The following is a 19,289-nucleotide window of genomic DNA, read 5'->3' on the forward strand; positions in this document are numbered from 1 at the left end:
CCCGCGACGCCCCCCCCCCCCCGCTACTCCCTTCCTCCCCAGCCTGTGGCCCCCCCTCCAGTGTGAACTGGCTGCCCCGCCCCCCTCCCCCCCCCCCAGGCAGGCGCCTGCAGCCCCCCCACCCCAGCCCCGCACCACCCCACGCGGCTGAAGGTTTTCACTTTATTTCAAGGAGCCTTCGCACCGACCCGCCAGGCTGCCCCGGGGCCGGGCCCCCCCCCCAGCATCAGGCCGTCCAGCTGCCCCGGCCATGGGAACACCCGGCTCCTGCCCTGCCCGGCAGCTGCCACCCTCAGGCCCAGGCCCCAGCGTGCAAGGGCCACGCCCAGCTCAGAGCAGGCAGCCCAGGCCCCAAGGCCCAGGCGCCACTTTTCCAGCCACTGAGCACAAGGCCAGGGAACGGACCCCTGCTGCAGCACCCAGGACAGCACAGGGCTCCCTCTCCAGAATAAAGGCCCCAGACTCCAGTGAGGCTCCAGGGCCAGTCCCGGATCCTGGGATCCAGTGGCCAGGTGGGGGTCCAGTCAGCAGCCCCTCTGCTCCCAGGAGCTGCGGGGCCTGGCTACTTCCAGAAGAGAACGTTCCAGAGCAGCAGCCAGCAGGGGTAGACGAAGAGGGCGATGAAGGGGAAGACGATGGAGCCGTAGAGGTAGTGGTCCAGCAGGCCCTCGGCCACCGCCTGCAGGAAGAGCTGCCAGCACTCCAGCGCTGAGACCGGGTACTCGATCAGTCCTGGTACAGGGCAATGCTGAGCAGGAGGGTGACAGCTGGTGTGACCAGGACCAAGAGCACTGCATAGAGATACCTGGGAGACAGACACAAGCAGGGGTCAAAGCAGCCAGCAGGCTAGGCAACTCCCAGTGCTGCTGCTAGCTCCCTCCAGCACCCCCTGCTGGCAGAGCCTGGGACTAGAGCAGCCAGGACCCCCCCCCCCCCCCACACACACACACAGCTCCCAGGACTCCGGCCCTACTCCCCCAGCAGGGGGTGTTATGAGAGGCTGGAGGGGACAGGAGCTCCTACAGCACCCCTGCTGGGAGAGGCTGGGACTAGAGCAGCCAGGACCCCCCCCCCACACACACACACACAGCTCCCAGGACTCCCGCCCTACTCCCCCAGCAGGGGGTGTTATGAGAGGCTGGAGGGGACAGGAGCTCCCTCCAGCACCCCCTGCTGGCAGAGCCTGGGACTAGAGCAGCCAGGACCCCCCCCCCCCCACACACACACACAGCTCCCAGGACTCCGGCCCTACTCCCCCAGCAGGGGGTGTTATGAGAGGCTGGAGGGGACAGGAGCTCCCTCCAGCACCCCCTGCTGGCAGAGCCTGGGACTAGAGCAGCCAGGACCCCCCCCCCCCCACACACACACACAGCTCCCAGGACTCCCGCCCTACTCCCCCAGCAGGGGGTGTTATGAGAGGCTGGAGGGGACAGGAGCTCCCCTCCAGCACCCCTGCTGGCAGAGCCTGGAACTAGAGCAGCCAGGACCCCCCCCCCCACACACAGCTCCAGGACTCCGGCCCTACTCCCCCAGCAGGGGGTGTTATGAGAGGCTGGAGGGGGACAGGAGCTCCCTACAGCACCCCCTGCTGGGAGAGGCTGGGACTAGAGCAGCCAGGACCCCCCCCCCCCCCACACACACACAGAGCTCCAGGACTCCCGCCCTACTCCCCCAGCAGGGGGTGTTATGAGAGGCTGGAGGGGACAGGAGCTCCCTACAGCACCCCCTGCTGGAGAGGCTGGTTGCAGAGACATGACAAAGGCAGCAGGAACGTGACATCCCCTAGTGCAGTGTTTCTCACCCAGTGGTACAGGTACGCTATGGGGTACTCGAGAAGTCTGGGGGGGGGGGGGTCACCACCACTGAAATTTGGAGAAAACTGAGGTTTTGTTTTAAGCCTCACGGCGCTTTATTATTTTTGTACTTTTTACACCCAAAATGGCATCGCCCGCCCAGCCACGATGAAGCTGTTTAAACAAATGTGTTGCAAAGGTAGAAAAAAGTCGTGTGTGTCTGAAAACTAGATACTGGGGGGTACTTATTTTTAAGGGGTACTTCATTAACCAAGGTTGAGAAACACTGCTCTAAGGAGCCCTGTGGCATGGTCCCTGGTAGGGAAGGGATTGCCAGTCGGCCCTGAACTGGCTGTGAAAGCCTCCCAGAGATCCTGCCTGTGCCCAAGCCAGGACCCATCCCGGGGCAGAGCGACACCCCGCTTGGATGGGACTGGCCACAGAGCCCCTGCCACTCCATGGCCAGGCCCGGATCAGGTGGCCATGGTGCCTCACGGGGAGGTGGGCAGGTGTCACTTACTTGGGGCCTTTGGGCTGGACGATGGCTGCAACAGGCACCATGGTGACAGCCAGCAGGAAGCCCAGGGAGAAGTTAATGAGAGCGATGCAGCCCAGCTGCATGGCCAAGTACAGCAGGGACAGCAGCTTAAGGGTCATCCAGCCACGTTCACTCCCACAGCCGGTCAGCACCCTGCAGAGCAGAGGACATGGCTATCAGCCCTCCAGCTGCTGCTAGCCCCATGACAAGGACTTAAGACACAGGAGAAAAACAATGGGACCATCTTCTACAGCACCCTGTGACCTTCTCCATTCACCCTTCCTACACGGTATTTGGTTCTGTACAAAGTCATGAGGCGTCATGTGAAAATTCATAATATGCTGATCATTAGTGTCCTCGTAAAACGTGTGGCAACACTATGTAAAGTTAATAGAATCATGGGCATGGAAGGAGCGCAAGAGGTCATGAGTCCAGCCCTTTGCACTCAAGGCAGGACTAAGTATCCCTGACAACGGTCTGTCCAACCTGCTCTAAACACCCCACTGATAGAAAAACCACAACCTCCCTGAGCAATTTATCCAGTGTTTGAATACCCTAACAGTAGGAATTTTTTCCTAATGTCCAAACTAAACCCCTCTACCTGCCATTTAAGCCCACTGCTGCTTGTCCTGTCATCAGAGGTCTGACCCAGTATGGCCGTTCTTATGTTCTAGAAAGCTTTTTTTCCCCTCTCTCTTCCTTGGAACAGCCGCCTTTGTTCTTGAAAACTGTCATGTCCCCTCTCAGTCTTCTCTTCTCCAGACTAAAGAAGCCCAGTTCTTTCAGCCTTCCCTCATAGCTCACGTTCTCTAGACCTTTCATCGTTTTTGTTGCTCTTCTTTGGACCATCTCCAAATTCTCCACATCTGTCCTGAAACGTGTCACTCAGAGGTTATGTCTACACTACAGGGGTTTTGCACAAAAAGTCATTTTTGCCCTAAACCCCACAGAGCGTCCCCACCTCAAGTGCGATTTTGCGCAAGAAAATGAACAGTAGAACAGCAGAACAGAGGGCTTTTTGCGGTGTAGGGTTACCTCTTTCTATGAGGAAGAACTCCTTTTTGTGCAAGAATTCTTGCTCAACAGGGGTTTCTTGCGCAAAAAAGAGTATCAGAGAAAGCACAGGGACTTTGATGGCTGTTCTGTGAATGGCCATCAGAGCTTTCTTGCGCAAGAGTGTCCGTGCAGTGTGGACGCTTTCTTACGCAAAAGCACATCACTTTTGCATGCGCTTTTAAGGTGTGGGCACGCTCTTGCGCAAGAAGTTTTTGCGGAAGATCTCTTCTGTAAAAAGCTTCTTGCACAAAATCCCTGCAGTGTAGACAAAGCCAGAGAGCACTGCAGCTGAGGGCTGGGCAGAGCAGAGCAGAATGACTTCTCCTGTCTTGCTCACAGCACTCCTGTTAATCCAACCCAGAATCATGTTTGCTTTATTGCAACAGCAGCACACTGTTGACTCATACAGGCGGCCCCTGACTTGTGATGCGATTAGTTCCAGGGGAAGCATCACAAGTTGAACCCTCATTTACGATAGGTGTCGTGCGCCGTCATAAATGCGGGACCGAGGACGTAAGTCGGGGGTTTTTGGCCTCTTTCACACTTACAAAAATGGTTGTAAGTGCGGGGGGTTGGAACTCGGGCGGTCACAAGCGGGGGGTTTCCTGTATTTTGTTTGTGATCCACTGTGACCGTCGGCTTGCTTTCTGCGGTACTCCTTCCTAGACAGCCACTTGTAAGAAGTCCATTATAAAAGTCCTTGGTATGACATTGCTGAAACACACTCGATTTAAAAGAGCACAACCCAGTTCCTCCAAGACAGGCCAAGTGTTGCCTCAAGACATCAACTGGGCTCTGGCCTGGCTGAGCACCACGCTGTGTCAGGGAAAAGGTGCAGCAGGAAACGTACACTGGGGCAGACACAGCTGAAAGCTCCTGCCCTGCAGACTCTGCCACCTGAAACGCCAGCTGCAGATGGTTTTCAAAGAGAACTGCCATAAAGGGAGCAAACTCCCAGGCCCTCTCTCCTCCCAGCAGAGCACGTGGAAGCCAAGGCAGCAGGTGTGGACTTCGCCAGCCAGACGGCCAGCCCATGTGCCGAAGAATCCTCCGGCTCAGTCAGCCTCTTAGTTCTTTGTGACCGCTTGTGGTTTTCACCCTTCCTTCCTCGTAATGACCTGACCCCTTCCTGCAGCGAATTCCTGTGTGTTACTGTTTTCTCTAACCCAGCGCGTCTGGCCCGGTGTTCGGGGAATGCCATTTGCGATAACAAGGCTTGTGCGCAGCATATTCCATTAATGCCACGCCGGCCTTTCTGTGGGCTCGTGTTGTCCTGCAGGAAAGGGCTGGGCAATGCAAGACCCACGTATGCAGGGGAAGTCGGGGACTGGGAATTGCTGGGGTCGCTCTGTTAGACAATTCACGAGGGATTGTTACATGCTGGAGCCACGTGCAGGCAGACCAGGAGTGGGGTTCTCCGGTGTCAAAGGTGCCCCAGGCTGGGGAACTGAGGGACACAGCTTCTTCAGCCGTCCAGATTGTACCGTGGGGATTGTCAGAGCGCCTCCTGCTGGGAGAGGCAGGGGCTGGAATTGACAGGGGCTAACCCCAGCCAGAGCCCTGCCCCGCCCCCCACAACACCTCCTGCTGGGAGAGGCAGGGGCCAGAGGTTCCTCTATGCCAGCCCCCTGTCTGGCCCCCCACAGCGCCCCCTGCTGGGAGAGGCAGGGGCCAGAGGTTCCTCTATGCCAGCCCCGTCTGGCCCCCCACAGCGCCCCCTGCTGGGAGAGAGGGCTCCAGAGTCATCGAGCCGGTGTTCCGGCTGCCCACTGACTTACTGGGCTCTGGCCCCCCAGGGGATAGATCTAGTCCTGCCGCCCGGGTGGCACGTACCTGTGTGTGTTGTGCGGCAGCGCCAGGCCGGCCACGTAGATGGCAATGACCGTCAGCACCACGGCCTCTGCCTCGGAGACGGGGAAGTGCTGGGTGGCCACGTGCTGGCTCAGCACGGGCAGGAAGTAGAGGGTGAGGCCCGTGGCGTGGCAGATCAGCAGGGGCGGCATGAGGACGAGCAGGCTGGGCCGCGATGCCTGTGGGAACGGGGAGGGGCAGGGGGTGCTAAGCGGGGCCGCTGAAGCAGGGCCAGAGCCCAGCCCAACAAGCCTCACCCAGGGGGAATCCCAGCTGTTGGGGGCGGGGGACCCCAAATCTGCCTCCCTCCCACTGACCAGGCCAGCACCGTGGGAGGTCCCGGGCCCAGGTGCACCGGGCGTGGCACGTTCTGGCACAGGCGGAGCCACGGGAACCTGCCGGGGCCCCAGAGCGTGGCCGGGTGGGAAGGAGGCAGCAGCCGCTCTCAGGCCTGGGGAGCTGTGAGCTGGCGCCAGCAGGGCCAGGGGCCCCTCACCTCTGTGGCGGCGGGGGCAGCGCCCGGGTCTCCATCGCAGAGCTGCTCCTCGGGGCCTGCGGCGCATTTACCCAGCTTCATCCACAGGTCGAGGGCGTGGGGCAGTCAAGGACACCAACAGGAGACGCCCACGTCGCTGGCCACACGGCACCCCCTTCCCTACGGGACCCTTGCGCTGGCCTGGCCACGGACAGACCCCCCGAGCGAGCGAGCCCCTCTCGGGCCCCCCCACGGACCCCCCTGGCCACGGACAGACCCCCCGAGCGAGCGAGCCCCTCTCGGGGCCCCCCCACGGACCCCCCTGGCCACGGACAGACCCCCCGAGCGAGCGAGCCCCTCTCGGGCCCCTGCACTGACCCCCCTGGCCACGGACAGACCCCCCGAGCGAGCGAGCGAGCCCCTCTCGGGCCCCCCCACAGACCCCCCTGGCCACGGACAGACCCCCCCGAGCGAGCGAGCCCCTCTCGGGCCCCCGCACTGACCCCCCTGGCCACGGACAGACCCCCCGAGCGAGCGAGCCCCTCTCGGGCCCCCCCACGGACCCCCCTGGCCACGGACAGACCCCCCGAGCGAGCGAGCCCCTCTCGGGCCCCCCCACGGACCCCCCTGGCCACGGACAGACCCCCCCGAGCGAGCGAGCCCCTCTCGGGCCCCCCCCACGGACCCCCCTGGCCACGGACAGACCCCCCGAGCGAGCGAGCCCCTCTCGGGCCCCCCCACGGACCCCCCTGGCCACGGACAGACCCCCCGAGCGAGCGAGCCCCTCTCGGGCCCCCCCACGGACCCCCCTGGCCACGGACAGACCCCCCAAGCGAGCGAGCCCCTCTCGGGCCCCCCCACGGACCCCCCTGGCCACGGACAGACCCCCCGAGCGAGCGAGCCCCTCTCGGGCCCCTGCACTGACCCCCCTGGCCACGGACAGACCCCCCGAGCGAGCGAGCCCCTCTCGGGCCCCCACACGGACCCCCCTGGCCACGGACAGACCCCCCGAGCGAGCGAGCCCCTCTCGGGCCCCCCCACGGACCCCCCTGGCCACGGACAGACCCCCCGAGCGAGCGAGCCCCTCTCGGGCCCCAGCACTGACCCCCCTGGCCACGGACAGACCCCCCGAGCGAGCGAGCCCCTCTCGGGCCCCCCCACGGACCCCCCTGGCCACGGACAGACCCCCCGAAGCGAGCGAGCCCCTCTCGGGCCCCCCGCACTGACCCCCCTGGCCACGGACAGACCCCCCCGATGCGAGCGAGCCCCTCTCGGGCCCCCGCACTGACCCCCCTGGCCACGGACAGACCCCCCGAGCGAGCGAGCCCCTCTCGGGCCCCTGCACTGACCCCCCTGGCCACGGACAGACCCCCCCGAGCGAGCGAGCCCCTCTCGGGCCCCCGCACTGACCCCCCCTGGCCACGGACAGACCCCCCCGAGCGAGCGAGCCCCTCTCGGGCCCCCCCACGGACCCCCCTGGCCACGGACAGACCCCCCGAGCGAGCGAGCCCCTCTCGGGCCCCTGCACTGACCCCCCTGGCCACGGACAGACCCCCCGATGCGAGCGAGCCCTTCACAGGCCCCCACACAGATCCCCCTGGCCACGGACAGACCCCCCCGAGCGAGCGAGCCCCTCTCGGGCCCCTGCACTGACCCCCCTGGCCACGGACAGACCCCCCCGAGGCGAGCGAGCCCCTCTCGGGCCCCCGCACTGACCCCCCTGGCCACGGACAGACCCCCCCGAGCGAGCGAGCCCCTTCACAGGCCCCCACACAGATCCCCCTGGCCACGGAGAGACCCCCCTGAGTGAGCGAGCCCCTCTCGGGTCCCTGCACTGACCCCCCTGGCCACGGACAGACCCCCCGAGCGAGCGAGCCCCTCTCGGGCCCCTGCACTGACCCCCCTGGCCACGGACAGACCCCCCGAGCGAGCGAGCCCCTCTCGGGCCCCTGCACTGACCCCCCTGGCCACGGACAGACCCCCCGAAGCGAGCGAGCCCCTCTCAGGCCCCTGCACTGACCCCCCTGGCCACGGACAGACCCCCCCGAGCAAGCGAGCCCCTCTCGGGCCCCTGCACTGACCCCCCTGGCCACGGACAGACCCCCCAAGCGAGCGAGCCCCTCTCGGGCCCCTGCACTGACCCCCCTGGCCACGGACAGACCCCCCGAGCGAGCGAGCCCCTCTCGGGCCCCTGCACTGACCCCCCTGGCCACGGACAGACCCCCCGAGCGAGCGAGCCCCTCTCACGAGCCCCTCTCAGGCCCCTGCACTGACCCCCCTGGCCACGGACAGACCCCCCGAGCAAGCGAGCCCTTCACAGGCCCCCACACGGACCCCCCTGGCCACGGACAGACCCCCCGAGCGAGTGAGCCCCTCTCGGGCCCCTGCACTGACCCCCCCTGGCCACGGACAGACCCCCCGAGCGAGCGAGCCCCTCTCGGTCCCCTGCACTGACCCCCCTGGCCACGGACAGACCCCCCGAGCGAGCGAGCCCTTCACAGGCCCCCACACTGACCCCCCTGGCCACGGACAGACCCCCCGAGCGAGCGAGCCCCTCTCGGGCCCCTGCACTGACCCCCCTGGCCACGGACAGACCCCCCGAGCGAGCGAGCCCTTCACAGGCCCCCACACAGATCCCCCTGGCCACGGAGAGACCCCCCTGAGTGAGCGAGCCCCTCTCGGGTCCCTGCACTGACCCCCCTGGCCACGGACAGACCCCCCGAGCGAGCGAGCCCCTCTCAGGCCCCTGCACTGACCCCCCTGGCCACGGACAGACCCCCCGAGCAAGCGAGCCCTTCACAGGCCCCCACACGGACCCCCCTGGCCACGGACAGACCCCCCGAGCGAGCGAGCCCCTCTCGGGCCCCTGCACTGACCCCCCTGGCCACGGACAGACCCCCCGAGCGAGCGAGCCCCTCTCGGGCCCCTGCACTGACCCCCCTGGCCACGGACAGACCCCCCGAGCGAGCGAGCCCCTCTCGGGCCCCTGCACTGACCCCCCTGGCCACGGACAGACCCCCCGAAGCGAGCGAGCCCCTCTCGGGCCCCTGCACTGACCCCCCTGGCCACGGACAGACCCCCCGAGCGAGCGAGCCCCTCTCGGGCCCCTGCACTGACCCCCCTGGCCACGGACAGACCCCCCGAGCGAGCGAGCCCCTCTCGGGCCCCTGCACTGACCCCCCTGGCCACGGACAGACCCCCCGAGCGAGCGAGCCCCTCTCGGGCCCCGGCACTGACCCCCCTGGCCACGGACAGACCCCCCGAGCGAGCGAGCCCTTCACAGGCCCCCACACGGACCCCCCTGGCCACGGACAGACCCCCCGAGCGAGCGAGCCCTTCACAGGCCCCCACACAGACCCCCCCTGGCCATGGACAGACCCCCCCCCGAGCGAGCGAGTCCTTCACAGGCCCCCACACGGACCCCCCTGGCCATGGACAGAACCCCTGAGCGAACGAGCCCCTCTCGGGCCCCTGCATGGACCCACCTGGCCACGGACTGACCCCCCGAGCGAGCGAGCCCCTCTCGGGCCCCTGCACTGACCCCCCTGGCCACGGACAGACCCCCCGAGCAAGCGAGCCCTTCACAGACCCCCACACGGACCCCCCTGGCCACGGACAGACCCCCCGAGCGAGCGAGCCCTTCACAGACCCCCACACGGACCCCCCCGGCCACGGACAGACCCCCCGAGCGAGCGAGCCCCTCTCGGGCCCCCTGCACTGACCCCCCTGAGCAAGCCAGCCCCTCATGAGGACCCAGGCTGGGCAGAGGGCAGTGGTGGCGTTGCACAGCGGGGAGGGGTCCCCTCCTGCCAGCCTGGTTAGCGCACCGCTACCCCAGTGGGGCAGGGTGGCGCAGTCCAGGGCCCTGCCGGGAAACACCGCCCCCCCAGCGGGCCCGGATATCTTGAGGACGAGGACGAGGATGAGGAAGCCGAAGGCCGGCATGTAGACGCCGATGGAGACGAAGCGGGCGAGCGAGGGCAGCAGGTAGAAGAAGTAGGACTGGTGCAGCCGCTCCAGGCGGAACATCCCCTCCAGCGTCCTGCGGGGCAGTGGCCTCAGCCGGGCAGGGGGGGCACCAGCCTCCCCCCGGGGTGGCAGCGCCCGAGAAGGGGGCAGCCGCCCAGCCCCACACTGAGCTAGCGCAGCATCCCCTAAGCCCCTCAGTCCTGACCCGCTGCCCTCCCCCCGGGGTCCTCCACACCCTCTGGCCTCCCCAGTGCCACCCCAGGCTCCCCCATGCCCCTCAGCCCTCCCCCCGGGGTCCTCCATACCCCGCGGCCTCCCCAGTGCCACCCCAGGCTCCCCCATGCCCCTCAGCCCTCCCCCCGGGGTCCTCCATACCCCGCAGCCTCCTCAGTGCCACCCCAGGCTCCCCCATGCCCCTCAGCCCTCCCCCCGGGGTCCTCCATACCCCGCGGCCCCCCCCAGTGCCACCCCAGGCTCCCCCATGCCCCTCAGCCCTCCCCCCGGGGTCCTCCATACCCTCTGGCCTCCCCAGTGCCACCCCAGGCTCCCCCATGCCCCTCAGCCCTCCCCCCGGGGTCCTCCATACCCCGCGGCCCCCTCAGTGCCCCTCCAGGCTCCCCCATGCCCCTCAGCCCTCCCCCCTGGGTCCTCCATACCCCGCGGCCTCCCAGTGCCACCCCAGGCTCCCCCATGCCCCTCAGCCCTCCCCCCTGGGTCCTCCATACCCCGCGGCCTCCCCAGTGCCACCCCAGGCTCCCCCATGCCCCTCAGCCCTCCCCCCGGGGTCCTCCATACCCCGCGGCCCCCTCAGTGCCACCCCAGGCTCCCCCATGCCCCTCAGCCCTCCCCCCGGGGTCCTCCATACCCCGCGGCCCCCCCAGTGCCACCCCAGGCTCCCCCATGCCCCTCAGCCCTCCCCCCGGGGTCCTCCATACCCTGTGGCCCCCACACTGCCACCCCAGGCTCCCCCATGCCCCTCAGCCCTCCCCCCGGCATCCTCCATACCCTGTGGCCCCCTCAGTGCCACCCCAGGCTCCCCCATGCTCCTCAGCCCTCCCCCCGGGGTCCTCCATACCCTGTGGCCCCCACACTGCCACCCCATGCCCCTCAGTCCTGACCCGCAGCCTGCCCCGCCCCGAGCTCAGCTGGTGCTCCCAGTCCTGACGCTGCCCCCACTGCCCCACCAGCCCCGGCTCGCTGGGTCCCGGCCCCGCAGGGCGCTACTCACTTGCCCACGGTGCCCATGTCGTACTTGTACTGCCGGAAGCTGTTGATGCCGCGCAGGGTGATGGCCTCGATGTGGTAGCGCAGGAAGAGGCCGTGGTCGCCCTGGGGCCGGCCGGAGCCCTGCTTCAGCACCATGAGCAGCAGGGTCTGCAGGCTGTGCACGTAGGCCGGCACCGTGTCCCAGTCCGTGCGCTGCAGCTGCAGGGCAGAGAGTCAGGCCCTGCCCTCCCGGAGCCCAGGGGGGCGAGAGCAAGGAGGCAGCGGGGTGGGAATGCAACACTGGGGGAGAAAAGAAACCTGCGCCCCCCGCCCTGGCCGGGAGCCAGCCCTGCCCGCCCCCCCCCCTCCCCCCTCCGCCCCGCCCTGGCTGGAGCCAGCCCTGCCCGCCCCCCCCCTCCCCCCTCCGCCCGCCCTGGCTGGAGCCAGCCCTGCCCGCCCCCCCCGCCCTGGCTGGAGCCAGCCTGGCCCTCCCCCCCCTCCCGCCCCGGCTGGAGCCAGCCCAGCCCTCCCCCCCCCACCTGCCCTGGCGGAGCCAGCCCTGTCCCCCCCCCCCCCCCCGCTTCCCCCCACCTTGGACAGAGCCAGCCCCGCCCCGCCCCCGGCTCACCTTGCCCTGGACGGTGCACAGCAGCCCGTTCTTCTGGCAGAAGGCGTAGAAGAGGTTGACCAGGTCCAGGTTGGGCAGCTGCCCGTTCAGCCCCTCCACGGCCACGTCGAAGCTGGTGACCACGTCGCTGCTCAGCTCCAGCGAGACGGCTGCCTGGATGGCCCCGGCCCGGCCCAGCGAGCCCGAGGAGCGCACCTCTGCGGGCACAGGGCAGCTCAGAGCCGCAGCGCGGGCACCACACGCCCGGGCCCTCCGGGGACAGCCAGGCCCGCCCCTCCCCTCCCCGGGCCCCGCCCTCACCGGTGATGTTCACGTCGTGGTAGGCCTCCAGCCAGGCCTCCATGCCAATCAGGTCGTGCTCGTTCACCAGGAAGATGATGTCCTTGGCCCAGTAAATCTGACCTGCAGGCAGAGCGCGGCCCGGTCAGCGAGGGCCAGGCCCCGAGGAGCAGCACAGCCCTGGGGGCCCAGGCCAGCCGGGTCAGCCGCACCCCAGGATCTCCAAGGGGGGCAGCTGACTCAGAGGTGTCTGATCTGACCAATCACCCAGCCCAACAGCCTAGGAACCCCCCACCCGGCCACGGGGGACCTGACACGGCCCCGGGGACCCCCCCCACCCGGCCACGGGGGACCTGACACGGCCCCGGGGACCCCCCCCACCCGGCCACGGGGGACCTGACACGGCCCCGGGGACCCCCCCCACCCGGCCACGGGGGAACTGACACGGCCCCGGGCACCCCCCCCCCACCCGGCCACGGGGGAACTGACACGGCCCCGGGCACCCCCCCCCACCCGGCCACGGGGGAACTGACACGGCCCCGGGGACCCCCCCACCCGGCCACGGGGGAACTGACACGGCCCCGGGCACCCCCCCCCCCACCCGGCCACGGGGGAACTGACACGGCCCCGGGCACCCCCCCCCCACCCGGCCACGGGGGACCTGACACGGCCCCGGGGACCCCCCCACCCGGCCACGGGGGACCTGACACGGCCCCGGCCACCCCCCCCCCACCCCGCCACGGGGGACCTGACACGGCCCCGGGCACCCCCCCCCACCCGGCCACGGGGGAACTGACACGGCCCCGGGCACCCCCCCCCCACCCGGCCACGGGGGAACTGACACGGCCCCGGGCACCCCCCCCCCCACCCGGCCACGGGGGGAACTGACACGGCCCCGGGCACCCCCCCCCCACCCGGCCACGGGGGAACTGACACGGCCCCGGGCACCCCCCCACCCGGCCACGGGGGACCTGACACGGCCCCGGGGACCCCCCCCCCCCACCCGGCCACGGGGGACCTGACACGGCCCCGGGGACCCCCTCACCCGGCCACGGGGGACCTGACACGGCCCCGGGCACCCCCCCACCCGGCCACGGGGGACCTGACACAGCCCCGGGGACCCCCTCACCCGGCCACGGGGGACCTGACACAGCCCCGGGGACCCCCTCACCCGGCCACGGGGGACCTGACACAGCCCCGGGGACCCCCTCACCCGGCCACGGGGGACCTGACACAGCCCCGGGCACCCCCCCCCACCCGGCCACGGGGGACCTGACACAGCCCCAGGGACCCCCTCACCCAGCCACAGGGGACCTGACACAGCCCCGGGGACCCCCTCATTGGGCCTGGCAGAGGCCTGCACGCTCCACACAGGTGTACCTGCCCCGGCAGCTCCCTGCCCCTCCCACGGCCCCACTCACCGCGGAAGTAGGAGGCCAGGGCCAGCATGAGCCCCACCGCTTGGCTGTTGTGCTGCCCGGGGCCGCAGGGCACGCTCAGGACCAAGGACTCCGTGCTGGCCGCCCGCGGGGCCCGCAGGATCCCATACACGTTCGTGCCCTTCACCATCTGCAGGAGGGAGCTGGGACTCAGTGGGACCCAGCCCAGCCACACGAGCCGGGGCTTGGCAGGGGCCAAACCCAGCCCCCTGGTGCCTGCCAGGAGGCCAGGGCAGGGGGCAGAGCAGGGGGGAGGAGGGGGTCAAGGCTGGGGGCAGCAGGGGGCCAGTGTCTGTGTGCAGAACGGCTTTGGTCACGCACCAGTCTGTGTGGGGGCTGGTGGGTGAGGGCTCCGGCTGTGGGCTCCCGGGTGGGGTGAGATGAGGGGCCAGGTGAGAGGCGCTTCATCACGGCTGCTGCAGCTCCAGCGGGCACAGCCAGGGAGGGCGCCAGCCCCCCAGCCGGGCAGGGCCAGGCAAGGCGGGGCCGGGGGGAGGGCGCCAGCCCCCCAGCCGGGCAGGGCCAGGCAAGGCGGGGCCAGGGGGAGGGCGCCAGCCCCCCAGCCGGGCAGGGCCAGGCAAGGCGGGGCCGGGGGAGGGCGCCAGCCCCCCAGCCGGGCAGGGCCAGGCAAGGCAGGGCCGGGGGAGGGCGCCAGCCCCCCAGCCGGGCAGGGCCAGGCAAGGCGGGGCCAGGGGGAGGGCGCCAGCCCCCCAGCCGGGCAGGGCCAGGCAAGGCGGGGCCGGGGGAGGGCGCCAGCCCCCCAGCCGGGCAGGGCCAGGCAAGGCGGGGCCGGGGGGAGGGCGCCAGCCCCCCAGCCGGGCAGGGCCAGGCAAGGCGGGGCCGGGGGGAGGGCGCCAGCCCCCCAGCCGGGCAGGGCCAGGCAAGGCGGGGCCGGGGGAGGGAACCAGGCCCCCAGCAGCAGCTGCTCTGGGGAAGCGCTGGGATGGGTGCCATGGCGGGGCCGCTCTGCGCTGGGGCAGCCCTGGCAGGTGGCTGCATGGCGGGCTGAAGGGCTGTGGGGAGCCCTGCGCTGGGATAGCCGAGGGGGTGGGGCTGGGCTGGGCTTGCTTGGCTCCCGCCTTCTGCCCTGTGACCAGCCAGGGCCCTCAAGCAGGCTTCCCTGGGGGCTGGGCACGTGGGCGGCTGCTCAGGGGATTCCATGCTGCTCATCAGCAGGGTGCCCATAGCTAGGTTCGTGTTTCTCCTGGCGGTGCACATCCCCACAGGCCTCGGTGCAAATAGCAACATTATTCCGCCCCTGGATGGAAGAGAACACTGCCCCGCCTGCTGTCAGCTGCTCGGCTCAGGTCACCCTTTTCTGTGAGCAGACCTGCGGAGCTAATGAGCGGCCAGAGCCCTGAGCAGCTCCATGGCTGTGGGGGGTGCCGGCCTGTTGAGTGCAGGGGTCACGGACCTCGATCCACAGCTCTCCGTGCTGCACTGGCTGGGCCCTCCCCCCGGGGCGGGGATGGGGCAGCTCCCAGGGACCGCAGGCCTGGCCGCTCCAACACGTACGTATCTCTCGCGTGTCTCGTCGGGGAAGGGCAGCGTGCGGGAGAACGGCTGCTTATAGACCTCCAGGCCCAGGTTCCACATGGTCTTCTCCAGCCAGGCCACAGGGATGCCCCTGGAAAAGGAGACAGGAAGAGTGAGGGGCTGGAATGGAGCCCTCTTGCCCGGAAGGGGACTGGCTGCACTAGAGCCCAGCAAAGCCCAGATCCCGGGCCCATGCGGTGCCTGCTTCTCACACCATGGGCCAGACACGCCCGGAGCCTCCCCGCAGTGCCACTGCCCTGCCTTCCGCACTCAGATACCCCAGCAGAGCCGCAAGGAGGCTCCTCCATTAGCACCTAGAGCCGGGCAACTCAGCACGCGGCCCATGGGCACTTTGGGTTTACGCGGGGCTCATCACGTGGCCCGGGAGTGGGACCCTCTGAACGCGGCCTCCACTGGGAGCACAGCGCTGAGTCAGCGTAAAGGTCTCCCGCTGAGCTGCGCGTTAGTAGTTCCATTGCCGGGCTGCCATTGCTCGCTGAAAGTGCTGCCCTGTGCCTGGGAATCGGGTTGATGTTGCATTGCAGAGCTGACTCAAATGGGGCCTGCGTGTTGTGCAGTCCCGCCTTAATCTGTGTACTCATGCCCCTCAGTGTGAAAGAAGCTATTTGCATATATTTGCATGTCTATGCAACCACACTTAAGTTGCAGCCTTCGGCATGTGTTGTGACTATCACGGTGGCCCCCGGGGCTTCCAAAGTTGAGTAGCCCTGACCTAGAAACAACAAGTCCCAGCATGCAGTGCACTGCCTAGAACACTGAATGCTGGGCGCTGGCCGGACACCCCTGTGTTGTTATGGTCTAGCTACAGAGAATAGCTATTAACGGTTCAGGGCAGAACAAGCGGGGCTCTGCAGGGTCCGTTTTGGACCCGGTTCTGTTCAGTATCTTCATCAACGATTTAGATGTTGGCACAGAGAGGACGCTTTTTAAGTTTGCAGATGATCCCAAGCTGGGAGGGGTTGTGAGTGCTCTGGAGGATGGGTCAGAATTCAAAATGACCTGGACAAACTGGAGAAACGGTCTGAGGTGACCAGGATGAAGTTTAATAAGGACAAATGCAAAGTGCTCCACTTAGGGAGGAACAAGCAGTTTCTCACGCACAGAATGGGCAACGACCGTCTAGGAAGGAGTCCTGCACAAAGGGATTTAGAAGTCCGAGCGGACCACAAGCTAAAGATGAGTCGACAATGTGATACTGTGGCAAAAACAGCAAACATGATTCTGGGATGCATCTGTAACCACCAACAGGCGGAATGGAACCTGGGACCTCTGAAGCAGAGTATAGGAGCCTCTACCTTCTGAGCTGAAAGCCAGCTGGCTCCCAGCCTGTGCTGTAGAGGTCTCTTGGTCTTAACTGCTGCTGTGGGCTAGGCACCACTTGCACTGCTCAGTAACACACTAGGTGTGTGGGTTACACATTAACAGGAGTGTTGTGCGCCAGACAGGAGAAGTCATTCTTCCATTCTACTCTGTACTGCACTACTTAGGCCTCAGTTGGAGCGCTGTGTCCAGTTCTGGGCACCACATTTCAAGAAGATGCAGAGAAACTGGAGAAGGTCCAAAGAGCAATACAAATGACGAAAGATCTAGAGAACATGAGCGATGAGGGAAGACTGAAGGAACTGGGCCTGCTTAGCTTGGAAAAGAGACGACAGAGGGGACATGAGAGCAGCGCTCAAGTACCTAAAAGGGTGTTACAAGGAGGAGGGAGAAAACTTGTTCATCTTGGCTTCTGAGGACAGGACAAGCAGCAATGGGCTTAAACTGCAGCCAGGGAGGTTTAGGTCGGATATTAGGAAAAACTTCCTGCCGGGGTGGTGAAACACGGGAATAAATTGCCCAGGCAGGTTGTGGAGTCTCCATCTCTGGAGATATGTAAGAGCAGGCTGGACAGACCCGTCAGGGATGGTCTAGATGGTCCTGCCGTGAGGGCCGGGCCTGGACTTGATGCCTCACGAGGTCCCTTCCCGGTCTAGGATTCTGAGAGTCCATGATTAGAAAGGCACCTGGTGATGAGGGGCCCCCCTCAGAGCAGTGCTTGGCCTGTGGCCTGCTGGCTGGGGCGACAGGCTTCCACTCACCCCACCTTCTTCTTGTGGCCAGCGAACTCGCGGGCGTAGGAGAGCGCCCTCTCGCCGAACACAAACTGCTCCTCCACCATGGTGGAGCCCATGGCGTTCTCCGACATGTAGGTGCGCAGGGTGAAGGGCGACGAGGCCAGGCCCAGGAACCAGCCCAGCCCCGCCAGGTAGCTGAGGATGCTGCAGACAGGAGACACCAGGGTGAAACCCCACGAGACAAGGGGCCAGGTCGCACGGGGGGGCCAGGAGCAGAGAACTGGGGGGTCATGGCTCTACCCCCAGCAGTGCTCCCTGGGGACAAGGGGGGAGCAGCAGACACCTGCCCACGGGGCCCGGCGGGGGGGCGCACTCACCAGAGCGGGGTGTTGAGGCGCAGGACGAGCCGGGACAGCGCCCGCCGGCGGTACGGGTCCGACAGGAGCCCCATGGCGGGGCCGGGTCGCTGCGGAGAGAAGGGCCTTGGTAGCGGACGGTGCGGCCCCGCCTCCCCCTGCCGCCCGGGCACGATCCCCGGCCATGGGGCACCCCCGGCCCCGCCCAAGGGGCACCCCCCCAGCCCCGCCCCCCCGGCCATGGGGCACCCCCGGCCCCGCCCAAGGGGCACCCCCCCAACCCCGCCCCCCCGGCCCCGCCCAAGGGGCACCCCCCCAACCCCGCCCCCCCGGCCATGGGGCACCCCCAGCCCCGCCCCCCGCTCAAGGGGCACCCCCCAGCCCCGCCCCCCGCTCAAGGGGCACCCCCGGCCCCGGCCATGGGGCACCCCCCCAACCCCGCCCCCCCGGCCATGGGGCACCCCCAGCCCCGCCCCCCGCCCAAGGGGCACCCCCCAGCCCCGCCCCCCTGGCCATGGGGCACCCCCGGCCCCGCCCAAGGGGCACCCCCCAGCCCCAACCCCCCCGGCCATGGGGCACCCCCAGCCCCGCCCCCCGCCCAAGGGGCACCCCCCAGCCCCGCCCCCCTGGCCATGGGGCACCCCCGGCCCCGCCCAAGGGGCACCCCCCAGCCCCGCCCCCCTGGCCATGGGGCACCCCCGGCCCCGCCCAAGGGGCACCCCCCAGCCCCGCCCCCCTGGCCATGGGGCACCCCCGGCCCCGCCCAAGGGGCACCCCCCAGCCCCGCCCCCCTGGCCATGGGGCACCCCCCCGACGTGCCAAGGACCGCCCGTCCACGAGGCTCGCGCTCTACGGGGGGGGGCGCAGGTTGACCCCCCCGGCCGGGCTCGCGCTCTACGGGGGGGGGCGCAGGTTGACCCCCCCGGCCGGGCTCGCGCTCTACGGGGGGGGGCGCAGGTTGACCCCCCCGGCCGGGCTCGCGGGGGGGGGGGTCGAGCCCCCCCCCCCCCCCCGCTCTTACCTGGCGCGCAGGGCCCAGGCCGCCCGGCAGAGCAATCGAGCCCAGAGCCGCCGATGGGCCGGGGCGTAGGGTGCGCGCGCAGCGCACGTGCCTCGTCCCACGGCTCGGCCCGGGGCGGGGCCACCCCGTCCGGCAGGGCAGCAGGGAGCGCGCGTGCAGAGAGGGAGGGGGCGGGGTGGGTGCAGGGAGGAGGGCGGGGGTGCAGGCGAGGGGGCGGGGTGGGTGCAGGGAGGAGGGCGGGGGTGCAGGCAGGGGGCGGGGCGTGTGCAGGGAGGAGGGTGGGGGTGCAGGCAGGGGGCGGGGCGTGTGCAGGGAGGAGGGCGGGGGTGCAGGCAGGGGGCGGGGTGTGTGCAGGGAGGAGGGGCGGGGTGGGTGCAGGGAGGAGGGTGGGGGTGCAGGCAGGGGGCGGGGCGTGTGCAGGGAGGAGGGCGGGGGTGCAGGCAGGGGGCGGGGTGTGTGCAGGGAGGAGGGGCGGGGTGGGTGCAGGGAGGAGGGTGGGGGTGCAGGCAGGGGGCGGGGTGTGTGCAGGGAGGAGGGTGGGGGTGCAGGCAGGGGGCGGGGTGTGTGCAGGCAGGGGGCGGGGTGTGTGCAGGGAGGAGGGCAGGGGTGCAGGCAGGAGGGTGGGGTGTGTGCAGGCAGGGGGCGGGGTGTGTGCAGGCAGGGAGGAGGGTGGGGGTGCAGGCAGGGGGCGAGGGGTGTGCAGGCAGGGGGCGGGGTGCGTGCAGGGAGGGGGGCAGGGGTGCAGGCAGGGAGGAGGGTGTGTGCAGGGAGGAAGGTGGGGGTGCAGGCAGGGGGCAGGGTGTGTGCAGGGAGGAAGGTGGGGGTGCAGGCAGGGGGCGGGGTGTGTGCAGGGAGGAGGCGGGGTGTGTGCAGGGAGGAAGGTGGGGGTGCAGGCAGGGGGCAGGGTGTGTGCAGGGAGGAAGGTGGGGGTGCAGGCAGGGGGCGGGGTGTGTGCAGGGAGGAGGCGGGGTGTGTGCAGGGAGGAAGGTGGGGGTGCAGGCAGGGGGCGGGGTGTGTGCAGGGAGGGGGCGGGGTGTGTGCAGGGAGGAGGGTGGGGGTGCAGG

At 68.8% G+C, this 19,289-nt stretch overlaps 1 protein-coding gene across 1 annotated transcript; it reads right to left on the reverse strand.

The window, feature by feature from the left end:
• Nucleotides 1-189: 189 nt before the first annotated feature.
• LOC102453640 (GPI-anchor transamidase component GPAA1-like) lies at nt 190-18,361 on the reverse strand. The gene is given in 14 exon segments (XM_075914712.1): nt 190-732; nt 735-805; nt 2,314-2,484; nt 5,221-5,417; nt 5,735-5,830; nt 9,617-9,755; nt 10,911-11,107; nt 11,517-11,713; nt 11,817-11,918; nt 13,217-13,364; nt 14,750-14,861; nt 16,873-17,052; nt 17,226-17,314; nt 18,226-18,361. Coding segments are annotated over 13 exon segments (1,854 nt in total). The 5' UTR covers nt 17,300-17,314; nt 18,226-18,361; the 3' UTR covers nt 190-562.
• Nucleotides 18,362-19,289: the final 928 nt, after the last annotated feature.

Source organism: Pelodiscus sinensis, unplaced genomic scaffold, assembly GCF_049634645.1.
Source record: "Pelodiscus sinensis isolate JC-2024 unplaced genomic scaffold, ASM4963464v1 ctg205, whole genome shotgun sequence".
NCBI classification, from domain to species: Eukaryota; Metazoa; Chordata; order Testudines; family Trionychidae; genus Pelodiscus; species Pelodiscus sinensis.